General features: G+C 41.8%; 1 protein-coding gene across 1 annotated transcript; it reads right to left on the reverse strand.

The window, feature by feature from the left end:
* Positions 1-6,819: 6,819 nt before the first annotated feature.
* On the reverse strand, positions 6,820-15,561 carry LOC148025709 (ABC transporter B family member 2-like). Its single transcript, XM_087692930.1, has 11 exons — positions 14,946-15,561; positions 14,634-14,688; positions 14,347-14,522; positions 14,017-14,217; positions 13,499-13,758; positions 10,463-10,779; positions 9,972-10,198; positions 9,447-9,811; positions 8,927-9,363; positions 8,576-8,811; positions 6,820-8,428 (listed from the first exon to the last, which is right to left on the reverse strand). Exons 1-11 carry the CDS (start codon positions 15,306-15,308, stop codon positions 7,220-7,222), a joined length of 3,846 nt encoding a protein of 1,281 aa, XP_087549056.1. The 5' UTR covers positions 15,309-15,561; the 3' UTR covers positions 6,820-7,219.
* Between the last annotated feature and the right edge of the window lie 7,423 nt (positions 15,562-22,984).

The raw sequence follows: 22,984 nt of genomic DNA on the forward strand, positions 1-22,984 counted from the left end.
GATATATATTATGGATCACTAAAGTGAAATGGGCGCAATAGAGTGTCATATATGAGTCTCCCATTATAATTTTCTTTTTCATGTGAGTTACATAAACATTTTATAATAGTGAAACTATATATATCATATTGAGATTTGAAAAAAACTTTGGGGCATTTTGATTTTTCTATCTAGCAAAACAAGTTGCAAGGGCTTTAAAAAGAGTGACAATGAGGCCCAATAAGAAGATACTTAAGGCTACATTGTTTTAAGGTTTTTCAAAATCCATAATATTAACAAATTTACCATCGACCAATTGTTTATTATATGGAATATGAAAAATTTTGTATCATAATTTAAAGTGGAAAAAAAAGTTGCACCATTTTTACAAAATGGTCATTAGATTGAAGTGGGATACATTTCTCTTTTCGGGAGGCATCACCTTATTGACTGCTTTACCCTACTAGAGTATGGTCTTTTATTGGTCTTTTCTATGAGCCACATAGGTTTGGTGCTAGGTTCAGATATTCATTTATATTCTAAAGTAATATGGATTGAATATCTCACTTACTAGGGGTATAATAGAAGAAATATAAACCCATTTGAATGAAAAGAAACCATAGGTCACACTCTTAAGATAAATCATAAGATATATTGAGCCCCCACCACCACACTACACTACAAGAAATGATCACCCATTTGAATGAAAACAAATCATAAGACATTCTCTTAGGACAAGTCATAAGAGGTGTTGAACTTCCACCAGTGGGGTAAAAATATATGAAATGTGCACCCACTTGAATGGAACCACGAATCATTCTAGACCATAAGTCATTTTTTTCCAACAAGTGATATTCCATTATTATTGTGTAACCACCCTATGATTGGAAAATGTGCCCGGGTAATTCACTATATGTATACCCTCTATATCATGTGTATTCAAGACATATTTATAAATATCCCTATTTGTCAAATTTTCCCTACTAAAACATAGCACTTTTCTATTCAATCTATAAGTAACCCCTTTATATGGACAATAAAGTATCTTATGTGAGTCTCCCATTATTTTTTCTTCCCATGTGAGTTACAAAAACATTTTCTAATAGTGAAACTATATCTATCATATGGAGCTTATAAAAAGACTTTGGGAAATTTTGATTTTTCTATCGAGCAAATCTAGTTATAAGGGCTTAGAAAAGAGCAACAATGAGGCCCAATAAGGTGATACTTAAGGCACATTATTTTAAAGTTTTTCAAAATCCAAAACATTTAAATAATTACATGGCACAATTGTTTGGCTCATATTAAGCTTTTTTGGGGGGGTGGGAGGGAGTACTTTATTGGCCCCTTTGCCCTACTAGAGTATGCTTGTTTATTGGTCTCATTACTTGAGCAATTAATGGACTTATCAAGAGTCCAAGTAGATGTTTATGTTCTTTTATTTGATGTGCAGCAAGTGATTATTATCTTTTGTGGGAGAATTTTGAAAATAAGAATATGATATATATGTATGTGTGTGTATGTAGGAGTGTATATGTGTGTGTGTGTGTGTGTGTGTGTGTGTGTGTGTGTGTGTGTGTATATATATATAAGTTTTTTAATTCAAAGTCCTTCCCAAACCTTTTCCAAATAAGTTGTGTTGATGACTTTCCAAGAGAGAAAAAAAAAACTTTTCAAGCTCAATAATAAATCTCCATGAGCCACATAGGTTTGGTATTCCTTCCAAATCTAGGTCATGTGGATTGAATCTCTCACTACTAGGCCTATAATACAAAAAATGTAAAACCATTTGAATGAAGATAAACCATAGGTCATACTCTTAAGATAAATCATAAGAGGTATTGAGCCACCACCACTAGCTGGCTACATTGCAAGAAATATTCATGCATTTGAATGAAAACAAACCATAGTCATTCTCTTAAGATAAATCATAAGAGGTATTGAACCTCCATGGCTACAATTAAAGCACATGAGATGTGCACCCATTTGAATGGAACCATGAATCATTCTAGACCATAAGTCATTGTTTTTCTCCAATAGGTGATATTTCATTGTTATCTTGCAACCACCCTATGATTGGGAAAGCTTCAATTTAAGAATTCACTTGAAAGTTGACAAGAGACCTTGAGTTTTTGGTGAACATTGAAGGCATGCACACATGACCGACTATGGTCGAAAATGGACCATTGACCCTTTTTAATGTGGCAGGAGAGTCGTCTCGACTATGGTTAAACTTCAAAATATTTTGGAAACCATGGAAAATTTCTATGTTAGCTCCCATACATAGTCCAGTTAGGCAATAACTACCCACATGTAGAGAATTGCCGAGTTGAACGACCTAGGTCCTACATGTAGAAGATTTATACAGGTAGTGATGTAGGAGATCTTTAGAGGTAGTTGAAGCTCCGTTTGCAGTCAATTTTAGAAGAATTCTAGAGGTAGCTGAAGCTCCGTTTGCAAAACACCGTTTGCAGTTATTTTCAGCTTGTTACAAGCCGATGGGACTACTTACATGTGCACATAATGCGGAAGAGAAATCATCAATGATCATGGATAACAGTGAACACATATTTGATGCACGGACCACGACTCACGTGGTCTGAGTCCTTGCGCACGTAATAGTATACGCGACCTACGATTGTCAATGACATGGGGCATGGGCAATGGGGACTCGGGAGTCGGGAGTAGTCGAGAGAGAGAGAGAGAGAGAGAGAGAGAGAAAAAGAGACGTGAAGGAGCGCGCCATTGCATTGAATGGCCTTCCATATTAATAGAGAGAGAGAGACGTACGTTGAAGCAGTGCGCCATTGCATTGCATGGCCTTCCATATTAATAGCGAGAGGGAGGGAGAGAGAGAGAGAGAGAGAGAGAGAGCCTAGAGGGGCCGAGGGGGGGAGTCGGGAGTCGGGACTGGACACCTGCATTAAATGGGCTTCGAACGTCAGAGAAGTGAATGATTAGTCAGTGCAGTGAAGAGCGGTCGCGGTCAAGACTTAAAACACGGCATAATAACGAACACATCAAAACGGCGGGACAGACAGAAAAGGAGTTCGCAGGACGAGAATCGAGATACAGAGGATGATCCGCGCATGGGCTGTTAACAAGTTACCAAAAAAAAACCATTTTTCCCATCCAATGGAAAAAAGGCAAGACGAGCTTCAATTCCAGCCGGTTTTTTCAGAATCTTGCGTGGAAGAAATACACTAAAGGACGGTTTTCTGTGAGCACTCGTAACGATCCCCCTCGCACTTTTCCTGGATGCACGGCACCGCGCGGCATCGCAGATTTGCATGTGCCACGCTCTGTAAACTTGTACTGTGCGACATCAAACATGTGTTGCAGGCTGCAGCAGCTGAGCTCGCTTGCAGGCTGCAGCAGCGGATAACTAGTCTTACTACTGCCTAGTTAGTAGTAATACATACATACACTTCCAGTCACAGCCTGGTCCCTGAGTCCTGACCAGTGACCAGTGACTCGTTTAATAATCCCCGCTTTCCCAACTTTCGATCCTATTTGCCAACTTGCCGAATTGGGGTGAAGTTGCCAGTTCCCATATTTCCAAAGTGAGACGCATTGCCAAAAGGTGGTTCCATTATTCGATACTTAGTCTAGCAGATTTAGGAGAATTTGCAGGTTCACATGCTTGTTCTCAGGCCGAGGCCCGTATGCACATTGCATCTGTCAAACGATGCTGTAATTACTTATTTTTCTCACGAATAGTATGAGTATGCATGCGCATTATAAAACCAAAAAATATATTTGAATTGGCCCCGCTCCCGCATAGGACGATGCTTGGTTTGGAAGCGTTACAATTACGTTATCTTTTGAAGGGCAAAATCTGAGCATGCTTTTCCTCGCACTAACTTAACAAGGGTAGAAATTTTCCCACCTTTCTCTCAAGTGTAGAATCTCTCGAGGAGGTTTCTCAAGTATTCATATAGCCCTAATTTCCCTTTTCCACATTTTGGCCTTACACTAGCTAATTCTCAAAGCTGGTCATCCACTAGAACTTTTAGACATCTCTCTATTTGCTTCATACATATAATTAAAGCTCTTAAAAAAGTGATTGATAGGATAACACCCAAAAGTACAATTTTATTCAATTTGAATCATAAATTCAATAGAAAGCTAAAAGGAAGCTTGTCCCATGGGAGCCTTGTTCCCTCCAATGGACTCTTCAATTCGAGGCAGCAAACATGTGATGCAACTAAAGTTGGGTTCACAAGAGATGACGAAAGAAAGAGGGGCAAGGGCGTGATGCTTGCTCACACCTAGGGTTAGCAGAGTGAGTGGGGTGAGCTTAACCCCACACTCACCTTGCTAGCACCCATGAAAAGCAGGGTGCTAACACAAGGTTAGTAGGGTGAACTCCATTCACACACTCGATTTGGATGGCATGAGAAGATGGACAAACATGGAGCCAATGAGATTATCATCTTTTTTCATTTCCAGAAATTAATGCTGACTACCAATGAGTACACCTATTAGAACCAATCAAATTTTATCTTTTTACATCTTGCCTTCCATTTTGGAGTCATGGTGTGACCTCAAGATTAAGAGAGGAAATGTTTTTGCCGTCACCCCACTCACCCTAGGGCGACCTAGCTATTTGTGTTCATAAGGGACTATGGAAGAAAGAGGGGCAAGGGTGTGCTATTTGTGTGGAAGGATGTGATTAATTAAATGAAAACTAAATTGCATTCACATTTCCACTAGAAAAAGGTGAAAATGGTAGGTTCAAGGGCTGAGACCATGTAAGATACATATCTTCTATTGATAAAAATTTCTTAGATGTATAAACACCTCTAAATCATGCAAAACACAAGTTCTAACACATGTACAATCAAGGATATGAGTTACTTAGTATTGTCATAGTTAGTAATGGTTAGCTAATTAAAGTAGCTAACTAAGATAATGTGTTAGTAAGGTTAGTATTAGTTAGTAAGTTAAAAGGGTTATTTAGACTACTTAACAACATCAGCAATAACAACAATGACAATATACAAAGATTAAAGCAAAATGGGAGGTTATTAAGGAGTAGGTGGTGGTTTGTACAACCCCCTCCCCCCTTTTAAAAAATCATTGTCCCCCCACCCCCTCCTTTGAATGTTTGACCTTATTAAACAAGATAAATAAAAAGAATTACTCCCCTTCCTTATGGATGAGAAGGGAACAAAGACTCTAACCATAATGCATGATTGTTTTGCCAAAAGATATGGATTCCCTTCTTATAAAATTACATGATGCAATGAATAGAATCAAAATAATGAATTGCAAGTATATCAGAGAAGAATTGAAATTTCTTTAATCGCAAACAATGTTGTAAAATGATGGCTATATCCATTCGTATGCTTCCACAATGAAAATTGGATAGCAATGTTAAAACTTTATTGGCGGAGAACTTAAAGCTTGATGGATGAACTTTGGTAGGGCATAAGAATTATCATGGTTTTGCAAATGGCTCCTATTTGTAGCACACAAAAACATGCAATTGATAGGCCTTTTATCAACATACCATATTACTAACCTTCGCTAGTGGTGCTAGGTGTAAAATTGATAGGAGGGGAAGAAGTCAAAGGGAATAGATATTGAGCATCTCAAGATTAGTATCTAAGACTCTGATTGATTTTAAGGGCTTTAGAGTGGAGGAATGCCAACTTGCCTTTCTTATACTTCTAGAGTTTCTAATTGATGGGTGGCCAACATTATATTATGCTCAATGATATCCCAAAGACTTTTAATGTAAGAGGAGGCACATTGTTACTAGATTTGCTAAATTTCAAGAGAAAGATGGTGGCTTTGTTTGAAGTGATAGTAGCAACAATAATGCATTTGCACACAACTACAATTGTAGGAAGTGATGAAGGATATGATTAAACAAGATGAATAAATATCAAGAGACTTATGAAATTGTCTCAGATTAAACAAACATTCTTATGGCTTCAAGTATAACAAGATATCGACCCTTTAAAGGGCCCACAAAGAATTTCGATGAGTAAGATCATCACAACGAAATGGTGATAGATAAACAAATGGTTGGTATGGCCATTTATTTTTGTGATATAGCAATGATGAGGTGTGATATAGCAATGTTTCTTTCTCTCTCTCTCTCTCTCTCTCTCTCTCTCTCATATTATACTTAAGCATGTTTCTATGACAATTCCTCCAAACACAATTGGAAAAACCCAACAAGTTCCTTAATAGGCACAAGCGAGAGTGTCATTGCTACTTCTTTTGGCATTCTTCCTCTCTATTCCACTAATCTATCTATCAAATCTTTCCACTACCTCCTTCCTTCTATAGCCATAGCCATAGCCATAGCCATAGCCATAGCCATAGCCACAAGGGAACCATTTTCTTTTGGTGCTTAAGAGCCACCATTCCTCCTTTCCTTGCAGTTAGCTCCTTGGCTTTCTTACAAGAACTACAAGTTCCTTCTTGTTGAATCATTCTAATGGCATCTAACAAGTCATCAACAACATCCTCAAGATTCCATCAAGGTTGTCTATATTCGTAATACAAAGGATTAGCATGGAAAATGGATAGAAGCAACAGTCAAGAAAGACTCGTGGGTGTGCATGCAACGAAGAGCAACAGGCCCTCACTGATGAGTAAGACACAATTTACTAAAGAATTATTGGAAAGGTAGATTGCCTGGGTTTAAGGAGGTTTGAGAAGGAGGGTTGCTTTTGCCATTGATCAAATAGTTAGGTTTCTTTGACAAGAAAAGTTGCGGAGGCAAATAGAATACTATCCTTATTTGGTTGAACTGCATAAATCTGTACGAGTAGTTGCAAAAGTACAGACGTGCAAAAACTGTCTGTACAAAGAGCACTCAGGTTGAGCTACAAGATATAATCATCTTATGGATTGCACAGATTGCAATTGGCAATCTGTTGAATTTTTACAGGTATTGTGTCACCAGTTAGTAGTAAGGGGTATGCATCAATTGCAGTCCAATCCAAATGCCCTTGCAACTTTCAGAATTAGGGCATTAGGGCCTATCCAGAGGACCTATGTCATTATGTCACAGGACCTACACATAACACTGGTATCACTATTCCATGCCAGATTCCTCGTCACCTAAGATATGAGGGAAACACTCCAGAAGATCTACAGAGCTTTTAGACAGTCTTCCGGCTAGGCTGGATCCATTCACCGCCTTCCTATACACATGGAATCCCATTTCCTAGCCTTGATCTTTGCAAGAGGGTAAAACACGGTCTTGGTATATTGCAGTTCAAGAGGCATTATCTTCTTGAGACAAGTTTAGGAGCTGAAAATAGGAGCCTTGCTTGGCAAGAAGCTCAGTGTGAGATCCTTGCTCAACAATAGATCCACTCTCAAGAACTGCAATCGATTGAGCATTCTGAATGGTACACAGGCGATGGGCGACAACAACCGTTGTGCGCCTCTGCATCAATTTGTCCAATGCCGCTTGCACCAGCTTCTCGGACGCAGCATCTAAGGCACTCGTGGCTTCATCCAGCAGTAAAATTGCAGGGTTCCTCAAAACTGCCCGGGCAATCGCCACCCTCTGCTTCTGTCCACCTGACAATTGCACTCCCCTCTCACCTACCTGAGTATTGTATCCATTTGGAAGCCCAGTTATAAAACTATGGGCATTTGCTGCCTTTGCAGCCTCCTCAATTTCTGATTGTGTTGCATCCTCTTTTCCATACTGAATGTTCTCATAAATGCTTGTGCTAAACAATGCTGGTTCCTGCTGTACAAGACCCATATGTTGCCTAACTGACTTGAGCTTGAGTGACTTTAAATCTTTGCCATCTATGATCACTCTACCGGCCTGTGGATCATAAAACCTTGCTATCAGACCAATAATAGAGCTTTTACCAGACCCACTAGCCCCAACAAGTGCAAGGCTCTGGCCCCTTCTGATCTTGAGATTAAAATCCTTGAAGACCTGCACATCAGCTCTTGTCGGGTAGCTGAAACCCACATTCCTGAACTCAATTGATCCTTTCACTTCACTCACTTCTTCAGACTTTGGATCATTTGCATCAATCTCAGAGCGTCTATCCAGAATGTGATACACAGCCCCCAACGTCTGGCCACTCTTCATGATATCAGGAGCCAATGAAAGGGCTTCTCCAATGCCAAAGGCAGTAAAGATAAGGATCACGAAGCATTTAACTACCTGTCCAAAGTTAGCTTTCCCCTCTTGTATCAAAATGGCCCCATACCAGAACGCCAGGGCAAAAGAGGAAAACAAGAAGAACTGAGATAAGCCAAAACCAAGCCCTCCAGCCTGCCCACGCACAAATGAATGCTTTTGGGTGTCTTGAAGCTCTCTACTGAACAGTGCCATGACTTTATCTTCTGCACCAAAAGCAGCTACTGTCCTAATATTGGTGACGGCCTCCCCTGCCACCATATTTGCTCTGGCATAGGCGCTGTTGTCAGCACCAAAGCCCTTCATGAATTGTACCTGCCAGATCAAGATATCCGCTAAATATAAGATCAACTATACCCATGACAAACTCACAGACAAGATCTCCTATTGTCTCTGCACATCAGCAAACAGCAAATAATCTGTTTACAAAGAAAACCAAGAAACTAGTTTTTATGTATGTACCTGCCCTGCAAATGCCCCAAGCATAGCTGGAAACATTGCAACTATGACAGCAGCAAGTTGCCATTGAAGCTTGAATGCAAGTACAAGTGCTGTCACAATCAAACCCAGGTTCTGAAAAAGGGTCGTTATGCGATCAACAATGACTGTTCTGACCATGGTTGCATCTGCACACAGTCTAGAAGAAAGAACTGTGCTGCTGTTTCTGTCGAACCAGCCAATTTCATTATGGAGTATTGCTGCATGTAAATCAAGCTGAATGTCAGCACTAACATTCATTTGCTGAAATTAAGAACCGCTATGAAAAGGTGTAAAATCAGACATAGCTGATATGCTGAAGGGAAAGAACCTTACCAGAGAACATCTTCTTTCGCACTTGTCTAGTGATGCTTTCTCCTGCCACCCCAGAAAAATAGAATTCACAGGAATATGCCAATATGGCGAGTGTCCCTGCTCCAAAGCATAGCTCAGCAACCTGTGCAAGTCCTGTTTTCATTTTGGCCTCGTCAGAATAGAAGCACTCGAGAGCTTGAGTTATCATAAAGCCAAGTATAGGCGTTTGAGCACCAGCTATAATTGCTCCAATGGCACCCAATAGGCCCCAAGGCCACTCTTTTGAGTGCATCCTAACCACTCTTCTCAGAGAAGGACTTGAAAACACAAGCTCATCGATGTCTAAATCCCCTTTTACTCCATGGCCAGCAGAAGCAACAGTAGACTCTGCAGTTGAACGGAAGCTAAATGTCCGGTGAGAGAGTGAAAAGGATCCGCTAAAAGAGCCACGTGAAATCCTGCAAATTAAAATACAACCAAGTTAGTTGAAAATTGAAAGCACATTTAGCGTTAGTATGTCTGCAGACTGCAGTGGCCTTGCCTGTCATGCCGTTCCCCATTAGCTGGTTTGTGACACGCTGCACCCTCTTGCAACTTAACAAGAGAGGCATATGCTCCAGCCTTGGCTAAGAGTTCCTCATGAGTGCCAATCTCCACAACTTTTCCATGCTGGAGAACAGCAATCGCATCAGCACTTTGAACTGTTGATAGACGATGAGCCACCACCACCGTCGTCCGACCAAGCATGGCATGATCAAGAGCCTCTTGAACACTCTTCTCTGATTCTGCATCTAATGCGCTGGTGGCTTCATCTAAGAGCAAAATTGAAGGGTTCTTCAACAGTGCTCGGGCAATCGCAATCCGCTGCTTTTGACCTCCAGATAATTGAGAACCTGCTTCCCCTACCTAATATACATGCATGCACACCAGAGGGAATCAACGGCGATAGGTTTTCCAACTAATGGATCTTATAAACACTACAGGATATGCAAGCAGAGACTGAATAGCCCAACTCTAATAAGTTCAAATGATCACACTTAATAATGATCTACAAATGATGATGTACCTCAGTTTCGTAGCCTTTCGGAAGCCCAACGATGAAATCATGAGCGCAGGAAAGAGAGGCTGCCTTGATTACTTCATCCATTGAAGCCCCCCCGTCCTTTCCATACAATATATTCTCGCTTATACTAGTAGCAAAAAGAGCAGGCTCTTGATTTACAAGAGCCATTTGCTCTCTTAGCCACTTCAACTGCAAGTCCTTAATGTTGTGTCCATCCAAGAGTACTTCCCCTGACATTACAAAAACATCATAAGAAAGTTCAGAAGACCATACAACCTCTACGATAAGCTAGGAATTAATTAAATTCACAATATGGATAGCTGACACGAATTAATGTATCAGTCATTAAACAGGTCTAGAGGTTTGTCAATTGAACAGTGCCACAACATCCATTCTGCAGCCAAAAGCTTAATCAACATCCACATTTAGTTCTATTCATGAGGTGAAGTTTAGCACTTCATTACAACAAAATGAGCAGAAGAAGGCATCCCCACCTAATGTCGGGTCGTAAAACCTCTCGATGAGAGAAATGACAGTGCTTTTTCCAGAGCCACTACCACCCACGATTGCAGCAACTTTGCCAGCTGGAATGGACAGTGAAAGTTTTCGAAAGATGGTGATATCAGGGCGAGACGGGTAGCTGAAGTGTATATCCCGCAACTCAATGTGCCCCTTCACTGCTTTCAGTTTTAGCCCCTCTCCTTTGGCATTGCCAATGGAAGGCGTCCGCCTGATCATCTCCATTATCGTATGGCCTGACACGGTTGCCTTGCTGAAGAGTGCCACATCTGGAGCAGCCTGACCAAGGGCCCTGCATACGATGAAAGAGCGAGAAATTAGCGGCAGAACAAGGGAATCTCATGCACAAAAACAGCGATAAAACTTTACAATGGCATCCCATGTTTCAAGCAGCACTTTGCACAGCATACTAACGATCTTTACTTGACATATGCAGCAAGATAATATGATGGCATCCCAGATTTGAATCAGCATCCTTATCCATTGCTGTAAAACAGATGATGGCATGCCAGATGATCTCCATAAACATATGGCACCTCAGATTTGAATCAACGGTTTTGCGCTCTTCTTAACCAGTTTTGGTTTACAATGTCCATTCAAGAAAACGTTTCTTTACCTTATGAATGAATGCAATATATGATGGCCTTGCTCATACAAGGGGGTGCCATATATGCAAACAGCTTGACACATCTAAATTGCTGCAGTTCACAAGGGAGGCACTCTCATCTGGGTACTGGGACGTAGGGTGCTTTGCCTTGAGTCTCATTAGTTTGAGTCTAGTCAAGGTTTCCACTAGCTTTGGCTTTTTTCCATTTTGGGGAAACTTAATGCTCTGCCGTAGTGCTGTCAACACTACGTAATAATTCTGGTGTGATGGTTTTGTCTATTTTGGGAAATGGTGTCAACATCGCTGCTTTAAATGCGGAGATTGTACTACATAGTGAAATGTGTGGTCGGGATTCCGGGAACTGTACTAGGTAATGAAAGAGTTTTGGAAGGAATGACTCGATCAGATGAGGGACCCAACCTGACCAGGTATCCGGGGCTTTAGTCATTTCTATGCAAGAAACCAACCCTTGCTTATTTATAAGAGGGGTTATGATGAGTTTGAGATCACAAAATTTGGAAGTACCTTCCCATGCTATTGATGCTATTGATCAGTACTATGAAAGGATGGCAAAGGTTGAAAGCATCTTTCCATGTTGTTAATGAGAATCAAGACGAATAGCGTAGTCGGTGCAGTGTATGCGATAGTAGTGACAGAGTGGAACTTAAAAGACATCTATGATTCCCCATTGGAAGTGATGACTCGTGAGGGTGAATGTATCATGTGCTTGTTTCTTAACTTCACAAAACAATAGAGTTCCCTATCCTGGTCATAGGATTCCTTCCCACACTCAGAGTGGGAAGTGGATAGTTTCAAAAGAGGTAGCACTTTCGTCCTCCCAGATGGACTCTGGAAGAGCCCTCTAAGTAGTATAGTCCAACATCATGTATAGAGCCTTTGTGTACCTAAGACTATCTCTAAGTAGTGTACTCCAACGCCATGTATAGAGCCTTTGTATACCTAAGACTACTATTGTAGAGGATGGCAAGCCATTACATATAGATGCTCGGATCTAGGAATTGTAGGTTGCAATGTCATTGAAACCCATTAAAGGAAAACATAGGGGTTGAATGCAACCCACACACAGTCCACTACGCCACAACCATGTTAGTATCTTTTAGGTCAGTTACACATGGGCCAGAACATGGAATTTAACATGAAAAGGGAAGGGGCATGATACTGATGTACACAAACGAGTGGCTCTGTAAAATGTGCACACCGGATAGACTTGGGTGAGGGAAATCTCCTATCCAAGCTTGGTAGTAGGTACTCGCGCCCAAGAAGAAGAGAACACTTGCATCCAAATAAGTGAAAGCATACAATCAAAATTTGAACCGTGGACCAATTTCCACGAGCTTACATTGACAGCCCTCAAATTTGAAGGGCTACCCAACTTTTCATTTAGAAGGTCTTAGAGGACCTCTCCTTTTCTTTTTAAAGAGTTTGGAAGGGCATATAACTATTTTTTTAAAATTCTTACCTTTCTTTTGAAGGGTAATATATATATCACCGTTCTCTAGAAGGGCAAAACCCCCTTTGAAGGATGTTGCAACCTTCAAATTTTAGGGACGGCTTACAAGTTTTAACCAATAGGCTACACGCTCTTTTAAGACACCTGATGACGCGCTCAATGAGTAGTCGGGACATTTGACGTTTGTGCAAGGGGGGATAGTACGGATCCACACCACAATTATGCAGTGCAATAAATGCGCATGATGGAGAGAGGCGTGATAAAGCACAAACTACCAAAGCAAAAGCGGGGATACGCAGTCAATTTGTCGTTGTGCTCCGCTCATCCTACCTTGCTTTTTGACCGGGATCGGTGCAAAAACTGGCAGGAGAATCATTTTTGACGAATCTAAAAATTCGGTGAATCCTAATAATCGAGTTTGAAAATATGCAATGCCGTTTTTTAAAAAACTTTAGATAACGCGGCTTATCTCAGTTTTGAAGGGCGATGGTAAGATAACTGACAAAGTGCGGGTTGGGTTCATAAACAAAAAAAGTGCGGGTTATGAGTCGGAATGACACACAGAGAGAGAGAGAGAGAGTGTGTGTGTGTGTGTGGGGCCCTGGGGGGAGGGCCCGGAGGGGGGAGAAGGAAAAATGTGGAAAAGAGGCGTCTTCCATGTGGAAGAAGCAATCCCTAGAGGTGGCAAAACCTAGAGAGGGGGAGAGAAGGATCAGGGATGGGAGCAAAAACACAGAGAGAGAGAAAGAGATCAGGGATGTGAGCAAAGACGGAGAGAGAGAGGGTCAAAGTTTAGTGTGACTGGGAGAACATACAAAACACAGAGATACATACTTACAAGTTACATATATATACGCATATACACAGTTATTTATTTATTTATATGTGAGAGAGACGGGGGAAGCAGAAGCCACAGAGAGAGAGAGCCCTCACAGGGAGCTTGTGATGACATTTAGGATGGTCGCAAACGCGTCCGCCCCGTTCGCCTTGCCCTGTCGCACGACGATGCCCGCATACCACAGCAGAAACGCGAATATGTAGAATCCCAGGCCATACATCATGCCCACCCCCACCCCTTTCATCAGCCCTGCCCGCCTCCCCACCCTCTCCGTCTCCACCAGCGTCTCCCCATATGCCCGGCACGCCTTCTCCTCCCCCACAAATGCCTGCACCGTCCGAATTTGAGATATGACCTGCCATCAATCATCACCCCAGTACACGATATCATCCGTTAATCCATCTGGTATGGTACGACACAATCATGACTTCACCTATTTTATCCATTTAGATATAATCAGTCATGACATTAACTCATCGATCATGCCATGATATCATATCAACCAGCAAACACATCAGCCAGCTCCATGGTTGCAGGCAGGCAGCACCAACTAGCAATGGCATTCAAGACTAACCTAATACACAATTGTAAAAAATCACTTGCTTATATCTACCTCTTGGGCAACCTCAGAAGCCTTTCTGTATGAATTCTGGCTCCGATTGGCAAGTCCTACTATGATGTATGCAATCACACATCCGGACATGACAATCAGAGGCATGAGAGACAGAGTCACAAAGGTGAGCTTCCACAGAGTAGTGAAGGCTATTGCAAAGCCAGTGATAAACTGGGCGAAGTAGTGTATGATACTCCCTGCCTGTAGCCATGCAAAAGAAGCATTTTAATATTCTCTCTCTCTCTCTCTCTCTCTCTCTCTCTACAACCATCTGTACTGCACAGAGCTAATACTTGGTTCACAAGACTATAGAAGGCAGAGCTAATATACCCTAGATCCGATGGCTTGTTGAATGAGAGCTGTATCGCTACATATTCCAACCACAATTTCAGCAGTGGTTACGTCAGTGTCAAAGAAGCCTACATCTTGGCTCAGCAAGGCTCTGAGGTAATCCATCCTGATCTTAGTGGCTTGCCTCTCTCCAGTGTACATCCATAGAGAGACCTCTGCAGACAATGATTAAGCCATTACATGGTTTGGTTGAGAAAGAAAGCTAGTAAGAAGCCACTGACACACTCACCCAGAGAGAGAGAGAGAGAGAGAGAGATGAAACTAACCCAGCCAGCCTGAGACCAGTCGAGCAATGCTTAAGTAGACCAAATCAAGTGCATCCTAAAGCATGTGAAACAATATCATCAGAATACTTGGCATCAACACTTATTCCCAATACTGTAAGAACCAATAGCTGGTAACGAAGTAGCTTAACTCCTTAGCCATGCTTAAGGAAGTTAGAGCGGTGGCTGCAAGAGAGATGTTTCAGCTATTGGCTCATAATAGTACTTAGTGGGATTAAACCAAGTTTTTTAGCAATGGATAGTGTCTAAAACTTATTAAAGGGAGATATGAAGAAAGCTTACAGTACCAAGTACCTTGTGGATTTCGTTTGAGAGTTGACCTAATGCATCCTCTCGAGTGGAAGTAGTTTCACCGAAGGCGTGGATAAGGTGCGCAAACACGATGAAGAAGACAGGCAAGGCGGCGCCATGGACGGCGGCAGCCACCCCTCCAACCGCCATGAGGACATAATCCAAGCCATCTGCGTAGCTGAAAAGCTTGTGAACGGGCAAGCTAGGCCTAGCGGCAGGGCTCTTTTTATGGACATGATCATCGTCCACCTTAGGGTTGCTTTTCGTCTTCTGTTGCTGCTTCTTCTTCTTCTTCTTAGAAGCGCCATTGCTAGCATCTAGTCCGTCTTGCATATCCACTGCTTTCATGGAAGCTTCGAGGTCCATGTTTAGTGTCGAGGATGGCTGGCTGGAGTAAGGCAAGGCTGCGTTGAAGAGGCTGATCAACGGAGGATGCTCACATGGTGGAAGGCAGGCACGCAGGAGAGAGAGAGAAAAGGGGAGAGAGTGTGTGTGTGTTTGGAGGGGGCGGGGGGGAGATGAGCTCTACTGAACTGCTGCATGGACGTATATTATAAAGCCTCTCTCCCGTCCCCCCCTCTCTCTCTCTCTCTCTCGCGTGCGCGCGCGCTCTTTCGGTCGAGGAAAATCAGATGCTAGAAGACGGGGGTCCAATGACAATCATGGCCATACGCAGTGGCCATCCTGCTCACGTGCCAGTAGAGTTCGTAGACCGCAACAAAACCTGGTCAATGCTGTCATTAGTTTCTGGTCAATGCACTCTCTTCGAACGTCCACGGCTCGCCTCTCCATGCGCCTTCAAAGTCTATGCAACGGCCCACCAGTGATGACCACATCAAAATCTAACGTCATTTAAACCCAAGGTGCACCCAATGGGGCCATGGGCTTCCACGGCAAACCCCCCTTACTACCTAGTGGTCTTCAAGGCCAAACCCAAGGTGCACCCTATGGGCTTCGAGGGCAAACCTTCTCCACCTTACAACCCAAACTATCGCACCAAGGAGTTCAGACGAGATCGATGTCTCATGAACCCTACGTAGCTCTCACAAAGATCCCCTTCCTACCCAACACCTGTGGGGACATTACAAGGGAATGGGGGAATAGCAATGGCGATTTGTGATGCAAAATAGCGGCCTTGCTATTAGGGTCGCTATAATTTCCATCTGCAATGCTAATTGCGATGCACATAGTGACACTAGTAGACAAAAAAAAGTATAAAAAACCCAAGCGTGACATTTACCCAAATATCTTCAAGAGAAAGCGAGAGAGACTGTTGTCTTGAGAGGGACAAGAAGAGAGAGAGAGAGAGAGAGAGAGAAGGAGAGCTCCTCACCACCATCACTACCATTGTTGTACACATAAAGAAGAGAGAAAAGTGCACAATGGAGAAAAAGGGGACGCTGCGAAGAGGAGGCAAAAAATAATTCATCCTCAAGACTTTGAGGTAGGTACGTTGCCTCTTTTTGCTTTGTTCTTATGTTTTCTTTTTTTCTTTCTTTGTAATGAAATGCATTTAAAAAGAGAGAGAGAGAGAGAGAGAGAGAGAGAGAGAGAGAGAGAGAGAGAGAGAGAGAGAGGAAGAGAGAAATGAGATATGAACAAAGAAAGAGAGGAAAATGAGTAAAAGAAACAACAAGGAGTGAGAGAAACAAAGAGAAAGGCAACAAAGACGGAGAAAGAGAGAAAGAAAAAGAGATAGAGAGAGAAGGAAGAGGTACAAAAGAAGAGTAAGGTAAAGAGAGGAATGAGGGTGAAGAAAAAAAGAGAGGGGAGAGCAAAAACAGAGATTGAAAGAGAGAAAAAAAGAAATAGAGAGAACAACAAATAGAGAGCAAAAGAGAAATAGGGAAACAATGAGAGAATTAGGGAGAATAAAAAGATAGAAAAATAAAAAAGGAGGGGAAGAGAAATACAAAGAGAGATAGGGAGAGAGGGTCTTTTAATATAATTGTTTTTTAAGTTTTTTATTTTTTATCTTTGATTTTGATTGTAATGAGATATTTTGAGTAAAAATGGGGAGGAAAACTAGAGAAATAAAGAGTAGAAAGGAGGGAAAGAAAGAGTGAGAAAAAGTGAGTGGAGAGGAAAGATGGGGGAGAGAGAGAAACAATGAGAGAGAGGGGGGGAGACAAACAAAGAAAGATGAAGGGTGACAAACAAAGAAAGGGAAAAGGAGAGAGAAAGAGGGGTGGGGAGAGAATTAAAGAGGGAAGAGAAAGAAATGAAAAGAAGTAGAGAGATGGTGTAGAGAGAAAAACAATGAGAAAGAGAGGGGGAGAGAAATGGAAAGAGATGAAAGGAGGAAAAGAAAGAAAGAAAAAGAGAGAGAGAAAGTGGGGTGTGGAGAGAAATAAAGAGGAAAGAGAAAATGAATGGTGGGACATATAAGAATGGTTAGCGAGAAAGATAAATAGAGATTAAAATGAAGAAAGATCATCAATGAGAGAAAAAAATATATATTGTTTGTCATAATATAAACCAAATGAAAAATGATGATGGTCATGATATCCTAGATCCCAAGGCATGTCTTAATCAGTGTGTCCCGTGTTTCTTGCACTCAGTACAAGCTAGCAATCAGACGAAAGTATCGCTTCACTACAAGATACAGGCCTTATACCGGTATTCAAAGCGACAAAAATGTTCATAAAGAAAATTGTCCTCGTCATTGCAAAAAACATCGGTATTAGTGACACCATAGAACAGTCGCTATCAGTGTTGCTATTTGTGACGCTGATAGCAACGCAAATATCGACGCTTATAGCGATGCATGCAGTAAATTTGTGATGCTAATAGCGATGGTAACATGGATTTTTTTTTTGTGGCAAGGCAGCAAGCTGCTCTACCACAAATAGCACTATGTGCTTTATTTGGGCCATACAAAATAGTTTCAGTAATGTGTACAATGCTCATCTAAATGAAGGTAAAGTGTACTTGAATCCATAAGACTGATACATAAAATAAATACAAGATCGCCTAATGAAAGCGATAGTACAATCATGGCAAGATATAAAGGATGATAATAACATAGTGCATAGAAAATGCCTACATAAATCACATGACCAAAAAAGAAGAGCATGTGCGCTGCATGGATCCAAGGACGAGCTATAGACCCTCGCCATTTGAAAGCTCATCCCAATGCAAAGGAGCATCGAATAGACTCTGCAAAAAAAGAAACAACTACACATCAGTCCACCATACAAGAATGCATTTTAATTAAAATCTGTAAGTGGGTTCAATACGGTAACTCGTAGAAAACTGAGAACCGTCGCATTCCATTTGGATGTGACTCTGTGTGGACCATTTTCAGCTCGTACCAGCTTTGGGCTTTCATACATGCTAGAGATCGTCCAACAAAACCTTCCCTCAGTTCATGACGCTCCGATAAGAAAGTGACATGTCCTTGATATCTTCTTCATGTTCCGTGATCTTCGTCGAGAGTCTAACTGTGGCTCACATAATGGACATGCATGATAACTTGAGGTAACTAGACCTGTCCCAACACCTCTATCCAATGAATACAAACTTGAACGAGTTATGATATATATTATCAACGAGAATGGAAGCCTGCTTACTTGAGTACTCCCCGAATCCCGAAAAGTCATGCATGGTCCACGTGAGAATGGCTCGAATATTAGCAGACCGTCAACCATCACGCTTGCTCATATCTTCCACGGTGATCCCCTCCTCCCACAAAATCTTAAGCTCATTGACTAATGGACATGGAGGAGAAAGTGAATCGTTTTTATATGTTGTACATGCATCCATGGAGAAGTGGCTCACTAGGTACGAGTAGGATAGAAAAGAGTGGGAGGGAGCACGATCAAAATTTTGATGCAGTACACACCATCAACCGGTTCGATATGTTGAGGGCATGGAAAAGATGTCATGGTTTATGTCTATGCCATGGTTTCATGAAGCTTTGATCGCAACTTCTCATGAAGAGGTAGAGATCTCTACCAAGAAGTAGGAATTCTCCAAGGGGTGTAGTCTGAAGGTGAATGCATACTTTATTTGGTGTCATATCTAGATTTTATGTGTAACAACTAATCTAATAGTTTCAGTGTACAATATAAAATCTAAGTGTGGTGTGGTTGTAAGGGTGACATTTTTGTATTTAGCGCATTGAAAAAATGTGCTCCACAATGGATTATGGTGTCATGGTAAAGTTTGAGCAAGAGAGTCAATAGCAAGCCATGGATTTGAATATCATAGTATATGAGATGGGGTATTTTAGCAACTTGAAAAGTATTATCTCAATGGACTACCGTAGCTTCTCGATGATCATATTCAATGTATAGTGGTTTAAAGTGGTATTGAAAGGAGCTGGGACAACTGTTCAACAAGGTCCATCTGGATTTTTGGAGGCAGATTTTGAGAAAAGAGAAAATAATCTACGTGATGTGTTTGGCCTACCGGGTCATTGTGAACAAGTGTGTAACCTTTTTTTATGAAATTTTCCACGATAGAAATAGTCATAAATGTTGATTCACTGTTATATGTGATATTAAACAAGTAATCTTCTATCCAAATCCCTGACAACCTCGATAGTAGTATGTTGTGTTGTCAACACCTCAGAGTACATGAGTGTATGGTGAAAGCAATGTCTGTAGTGTGGATGAGGAGAGCACGAAGGTGGAGGGATTGATGTTGCAGAGGATGGAGGGCAAAGAGGGCTTGGAGCATGTAGAGGAGACATGTATGGGTCACGTAGACGAAGAGAAATGAGGCTAGGAATTTTTTGAGGATGACGTGGACTTCTCTTTTTGTGGTGAGCTATCTATAGACCTTCTAATGTAGCCTGAGCTATGCCAAGAGCTGACATGGAGCCATAGGCCGGATCATATTTACATCTGCTTAATCAATTTGTTGATAATTTACTTTTAAGGATACTTTAGTATATGCATTTTAATTAGCATTCTTTTTTTTATAGTTATTGTTAGAAATCAAGCTCACCGTCAGTGTGTCTTTATCTATGACAGACATCTATGACAGCTAGAGTGTGCAGCTGTCTACATGTGACTACATTAAATAAGTCGGGTTAGTAGTCAGTTAGTGACCTGACTAGAGTTAGTCTATCTAGTCTACACTTACACTAGGTCACTTTATCTTTGTATTGTGTGTGCTTTTCAGTGTGTACGTGGAACATGAAGAAATAACTTTGAGAGCCTGATGGCTCATGGATATGGTGTTTCTCGGTCTCTCTCTCCTCTTTGAACATGGTATCAGAGCTTTGCCAAGTTGAGCTCTCTAGAGCAGGAGGGAGTCAAGAAGACTTGAAGAAGCTGAAGAACAAGGGTTTTTGAAAACAAAACAGGCTGCCATTACTCTGTCAAGGTATGCATTTACTCATTTTGAACTCTATGCTTTATCACAGTGGTTGAGGCCTCTCTGGGAGCCTTGGTGGGCATCTTTGAGCATATGTAAGTGCTCATTAAGCCTCATGATGAGGAGGACCAGCTGTCAACCAGATCTGGAAATCAACATGAACTGCGCCTGTTGAGCTGGGTGGAGACTGCAACCTGTCAAACTTCAATGGGGCACTTGGACAAGATTCATAGGGCATGTATGCTCACTCTTGAAGGTATCTGAAGTGTACAAGAGGTAAATGCTTGTGTGGGAGCTCTATTATGAGCTGGAGTAATAGACACAGATCTGTAATCAGTTCTGAACTGCTGTAAACATGAATGGACAGCATGCATTCAGTCATTATTGACATACAGGAGCCTTGTACTACACTCAGAAGGCATCTTTTGAGCACAAGAATGTGTCAAAGCATGTATACATTGGATCAAATGTCTTAGAGCTGAGATTTCTTGCTCAGAATACTCAGATTTGAAAATCATTGACAGGTTGAAAACTGTCATACACAATCAATGACAAGCATTGTGTATTACTGAAGCAATACATGTCATCTTGGGGGTTCCATCTGTTGAGATATCGAGCTCCACTCGTGATACGCCAGGGTGACCGTTGTATATTTATGTCACCGACTTGTCAGTTGCAGACGCGGTTGGTACACCGCCCATGAATAATAGCTACATGATAGCTATCCTTATCTACTCTAGTTCGTGGCTCAGTTAGCATGCCACCTTAGTTAGTTGAGTTTGGTTTGAGACCCATATATAGGGTTCTTCTATTTCTTTGTACTAGAGTTCTTTTGGCTTACACAACTAAGAAGAGGAAAACTGTTTTCAGCCTCCACCCTTGTGTGTCTTCCCCCATTGTGCAAGCAAGAAAGCTTCAAGCGAGACTCCTTCCTTCTCTCCCACAATCGTGACATGGTATCAGAGCCTTGTTCGTGGTAAGGAGCTCAAGAAAGCAAGCCAAGCTCGCGGTGTTCTGGTAAGAGGAGCAGTGTTGCTTTCATTTTCTGTTTTGGGAGCAGATCTGTGCAGGCAGCACAACCGGAAATTGCAGGAGTGCATTGTCTCAGGTTGAGACGCCCTTCGCGGTGAAGCAAGAGGGTAGTATATACTGCGGGAAAGGGCTTTAGCCCTTGGCGACCCTGTTTTTTTGATTTGAGGCCATTTCGGGGCCTGTTTTGGAGGCGGAAGTTTTCTGCACGCACTCAGAAGAAAGCCCTGTTTTATGCTTTGCAACCACTGCTCTACAGGTTGGTGAAAAGTTACCACAGAAATTGCATCGTATGCTTGTGTGCAAAGACATTGGGTTACAGAATCATCCTTGGTTCCTGTTTATGCAAAATCGTCACTAGGAAGTGACTGTGTGGTCAAATACCACTTTCGCCAGTTTTACAGTTTTTCCCTTGTGAGGGTGAAGCTGTGGTTTTTGCAGTGACAGAATTTTTTGCAGTCTTCTGTAATGGCATCTGATTCTCTTTCCCAGATTGTCACTGAAAAACTTGACAAGAACAACTTCCAAGCATGGAAGTTTAGAATGACGAATTTCCTTATGGGAAAAGGATATTGGGAATTTGTTGCAGGAAATGAAGAAGAACCAATTCTTCCTGATGTTCCCAATCAACAGCAAATGCAGGCATTCAAAGCATGGCATGAGAGAGCCAGGAAAGTTATGTACTGGCTGTCTATCAGTATTTCGGACTCTATGATTGTGCATATTCAGGATGCAAGTACGCCAAAGGAGGCATGGGATACTTTGTCAAAAATGTATAGCACAAATACGCAAGCCAGGAAAATGCAGCTCAAGCAAGAGTTGCATAATGTGCAGAGAGAAAGTATGAGCATCAACGACTACCACATGAAGGTGAAGAAGATTGCAGATGCACTTGCTTCCATTGGGTCGCCAGTGGAAGATGATGATTTAGTTTCCGTGACCTTGAATGGTCTAGGAAAGGATTATGCACAGTTTCGGACATCCATTTCAGTTCGTGAAAGATTTCCTGATTTTGAGGAGTTGATTGCTCTTCTAATTTCTGAGGAGCAGAGAAATGGTGGTGCATCTTCTTCAGGAGGAACTTCAAAAGAAGCTGTCTTCTACTCAAATGCTGGAAGAGGTAGAGGCAGAGGTAGAGGAGGCCGATTTGGAGGCCGTGGTAGAAATCAGAGTATGCAGCAAACTCAAGAAAACCAGTCCTATGGAGGAGGACGTGGTAACTCTAGAGGCAGGGGGAGCCAAAGAGGTCGTGGTGGATGGCAAAGAGGCCAAAATGCAAACAGTAATGTTGAATGCTACTATTGTGGTAAAATGGGTCATATGGCTAAAGACTGCTATAAAAAGCAGAATGACATCATGAATGGAAAACTGCAACAAGGGAATTATGCATCTTCTAGCAGACAGGGTGATGACAGAAATGAGCATTTGTTCATGGTGCAGCACATGAACAATTCTGTGACAAGTGCAAAAGAAAGAAATGATGTATGGTATGTTGACTCAGGTGCATCAAACCACATGACACGTCATGCAGAATGGATGGAGGATGCAAGGGAAATGGAAAAACCAGGATTTGTGGAGACTGGTGATGATACTGCACATCCTATTGTGCAGATTGGAAAAATTCCATTGTCTATGCAGGATGGAAAAAAGAAATACTTGTCCGATGTATTTCATGTCCCGAATATCAC

The sequence above is a fragment of the Lygodium microphyllum genome, chromosome 14, assembly GCF_053477565.2.
Source record: "Lygodium microphyllum isolate KBCC chromosome 14, Lygodium_microphyllum_v1.1.10, whole genome shotgun sequence".
In the NCBI taxonomy this organism is placed as follows: Eukaryota; Viridiplantae; Streptophyta; class Polypodiopsida; order Schizaeales; family Lygodiaceae; genus Lygodium; species Lygodium microphyllum.

Bases quoted from the DNA above. Each gene is read 5' to 3' on its own strand.
- LOC148025709 (XM_087692930.1), bottom strand. From the start codon at position 15,308: ATGGACCTCGAAGCTTCCATGAAAGCAGTGGATATGCAAGACGGACTA. The intron at 10,199-10,462 runs GTGGGGATGCCT...TTGTAATGTCAG, and splicing joins GTTTTACGACCCGACATTAG to GGGAAGTACTCTTGGATGGA. The intron at 8,429-8,575 runs GTACATACATAA...TTGATCTGGCAG, and splicing joins TTGGGGCATTTGCAGGGCAG to GTACAATTCATGAAGGGCTT.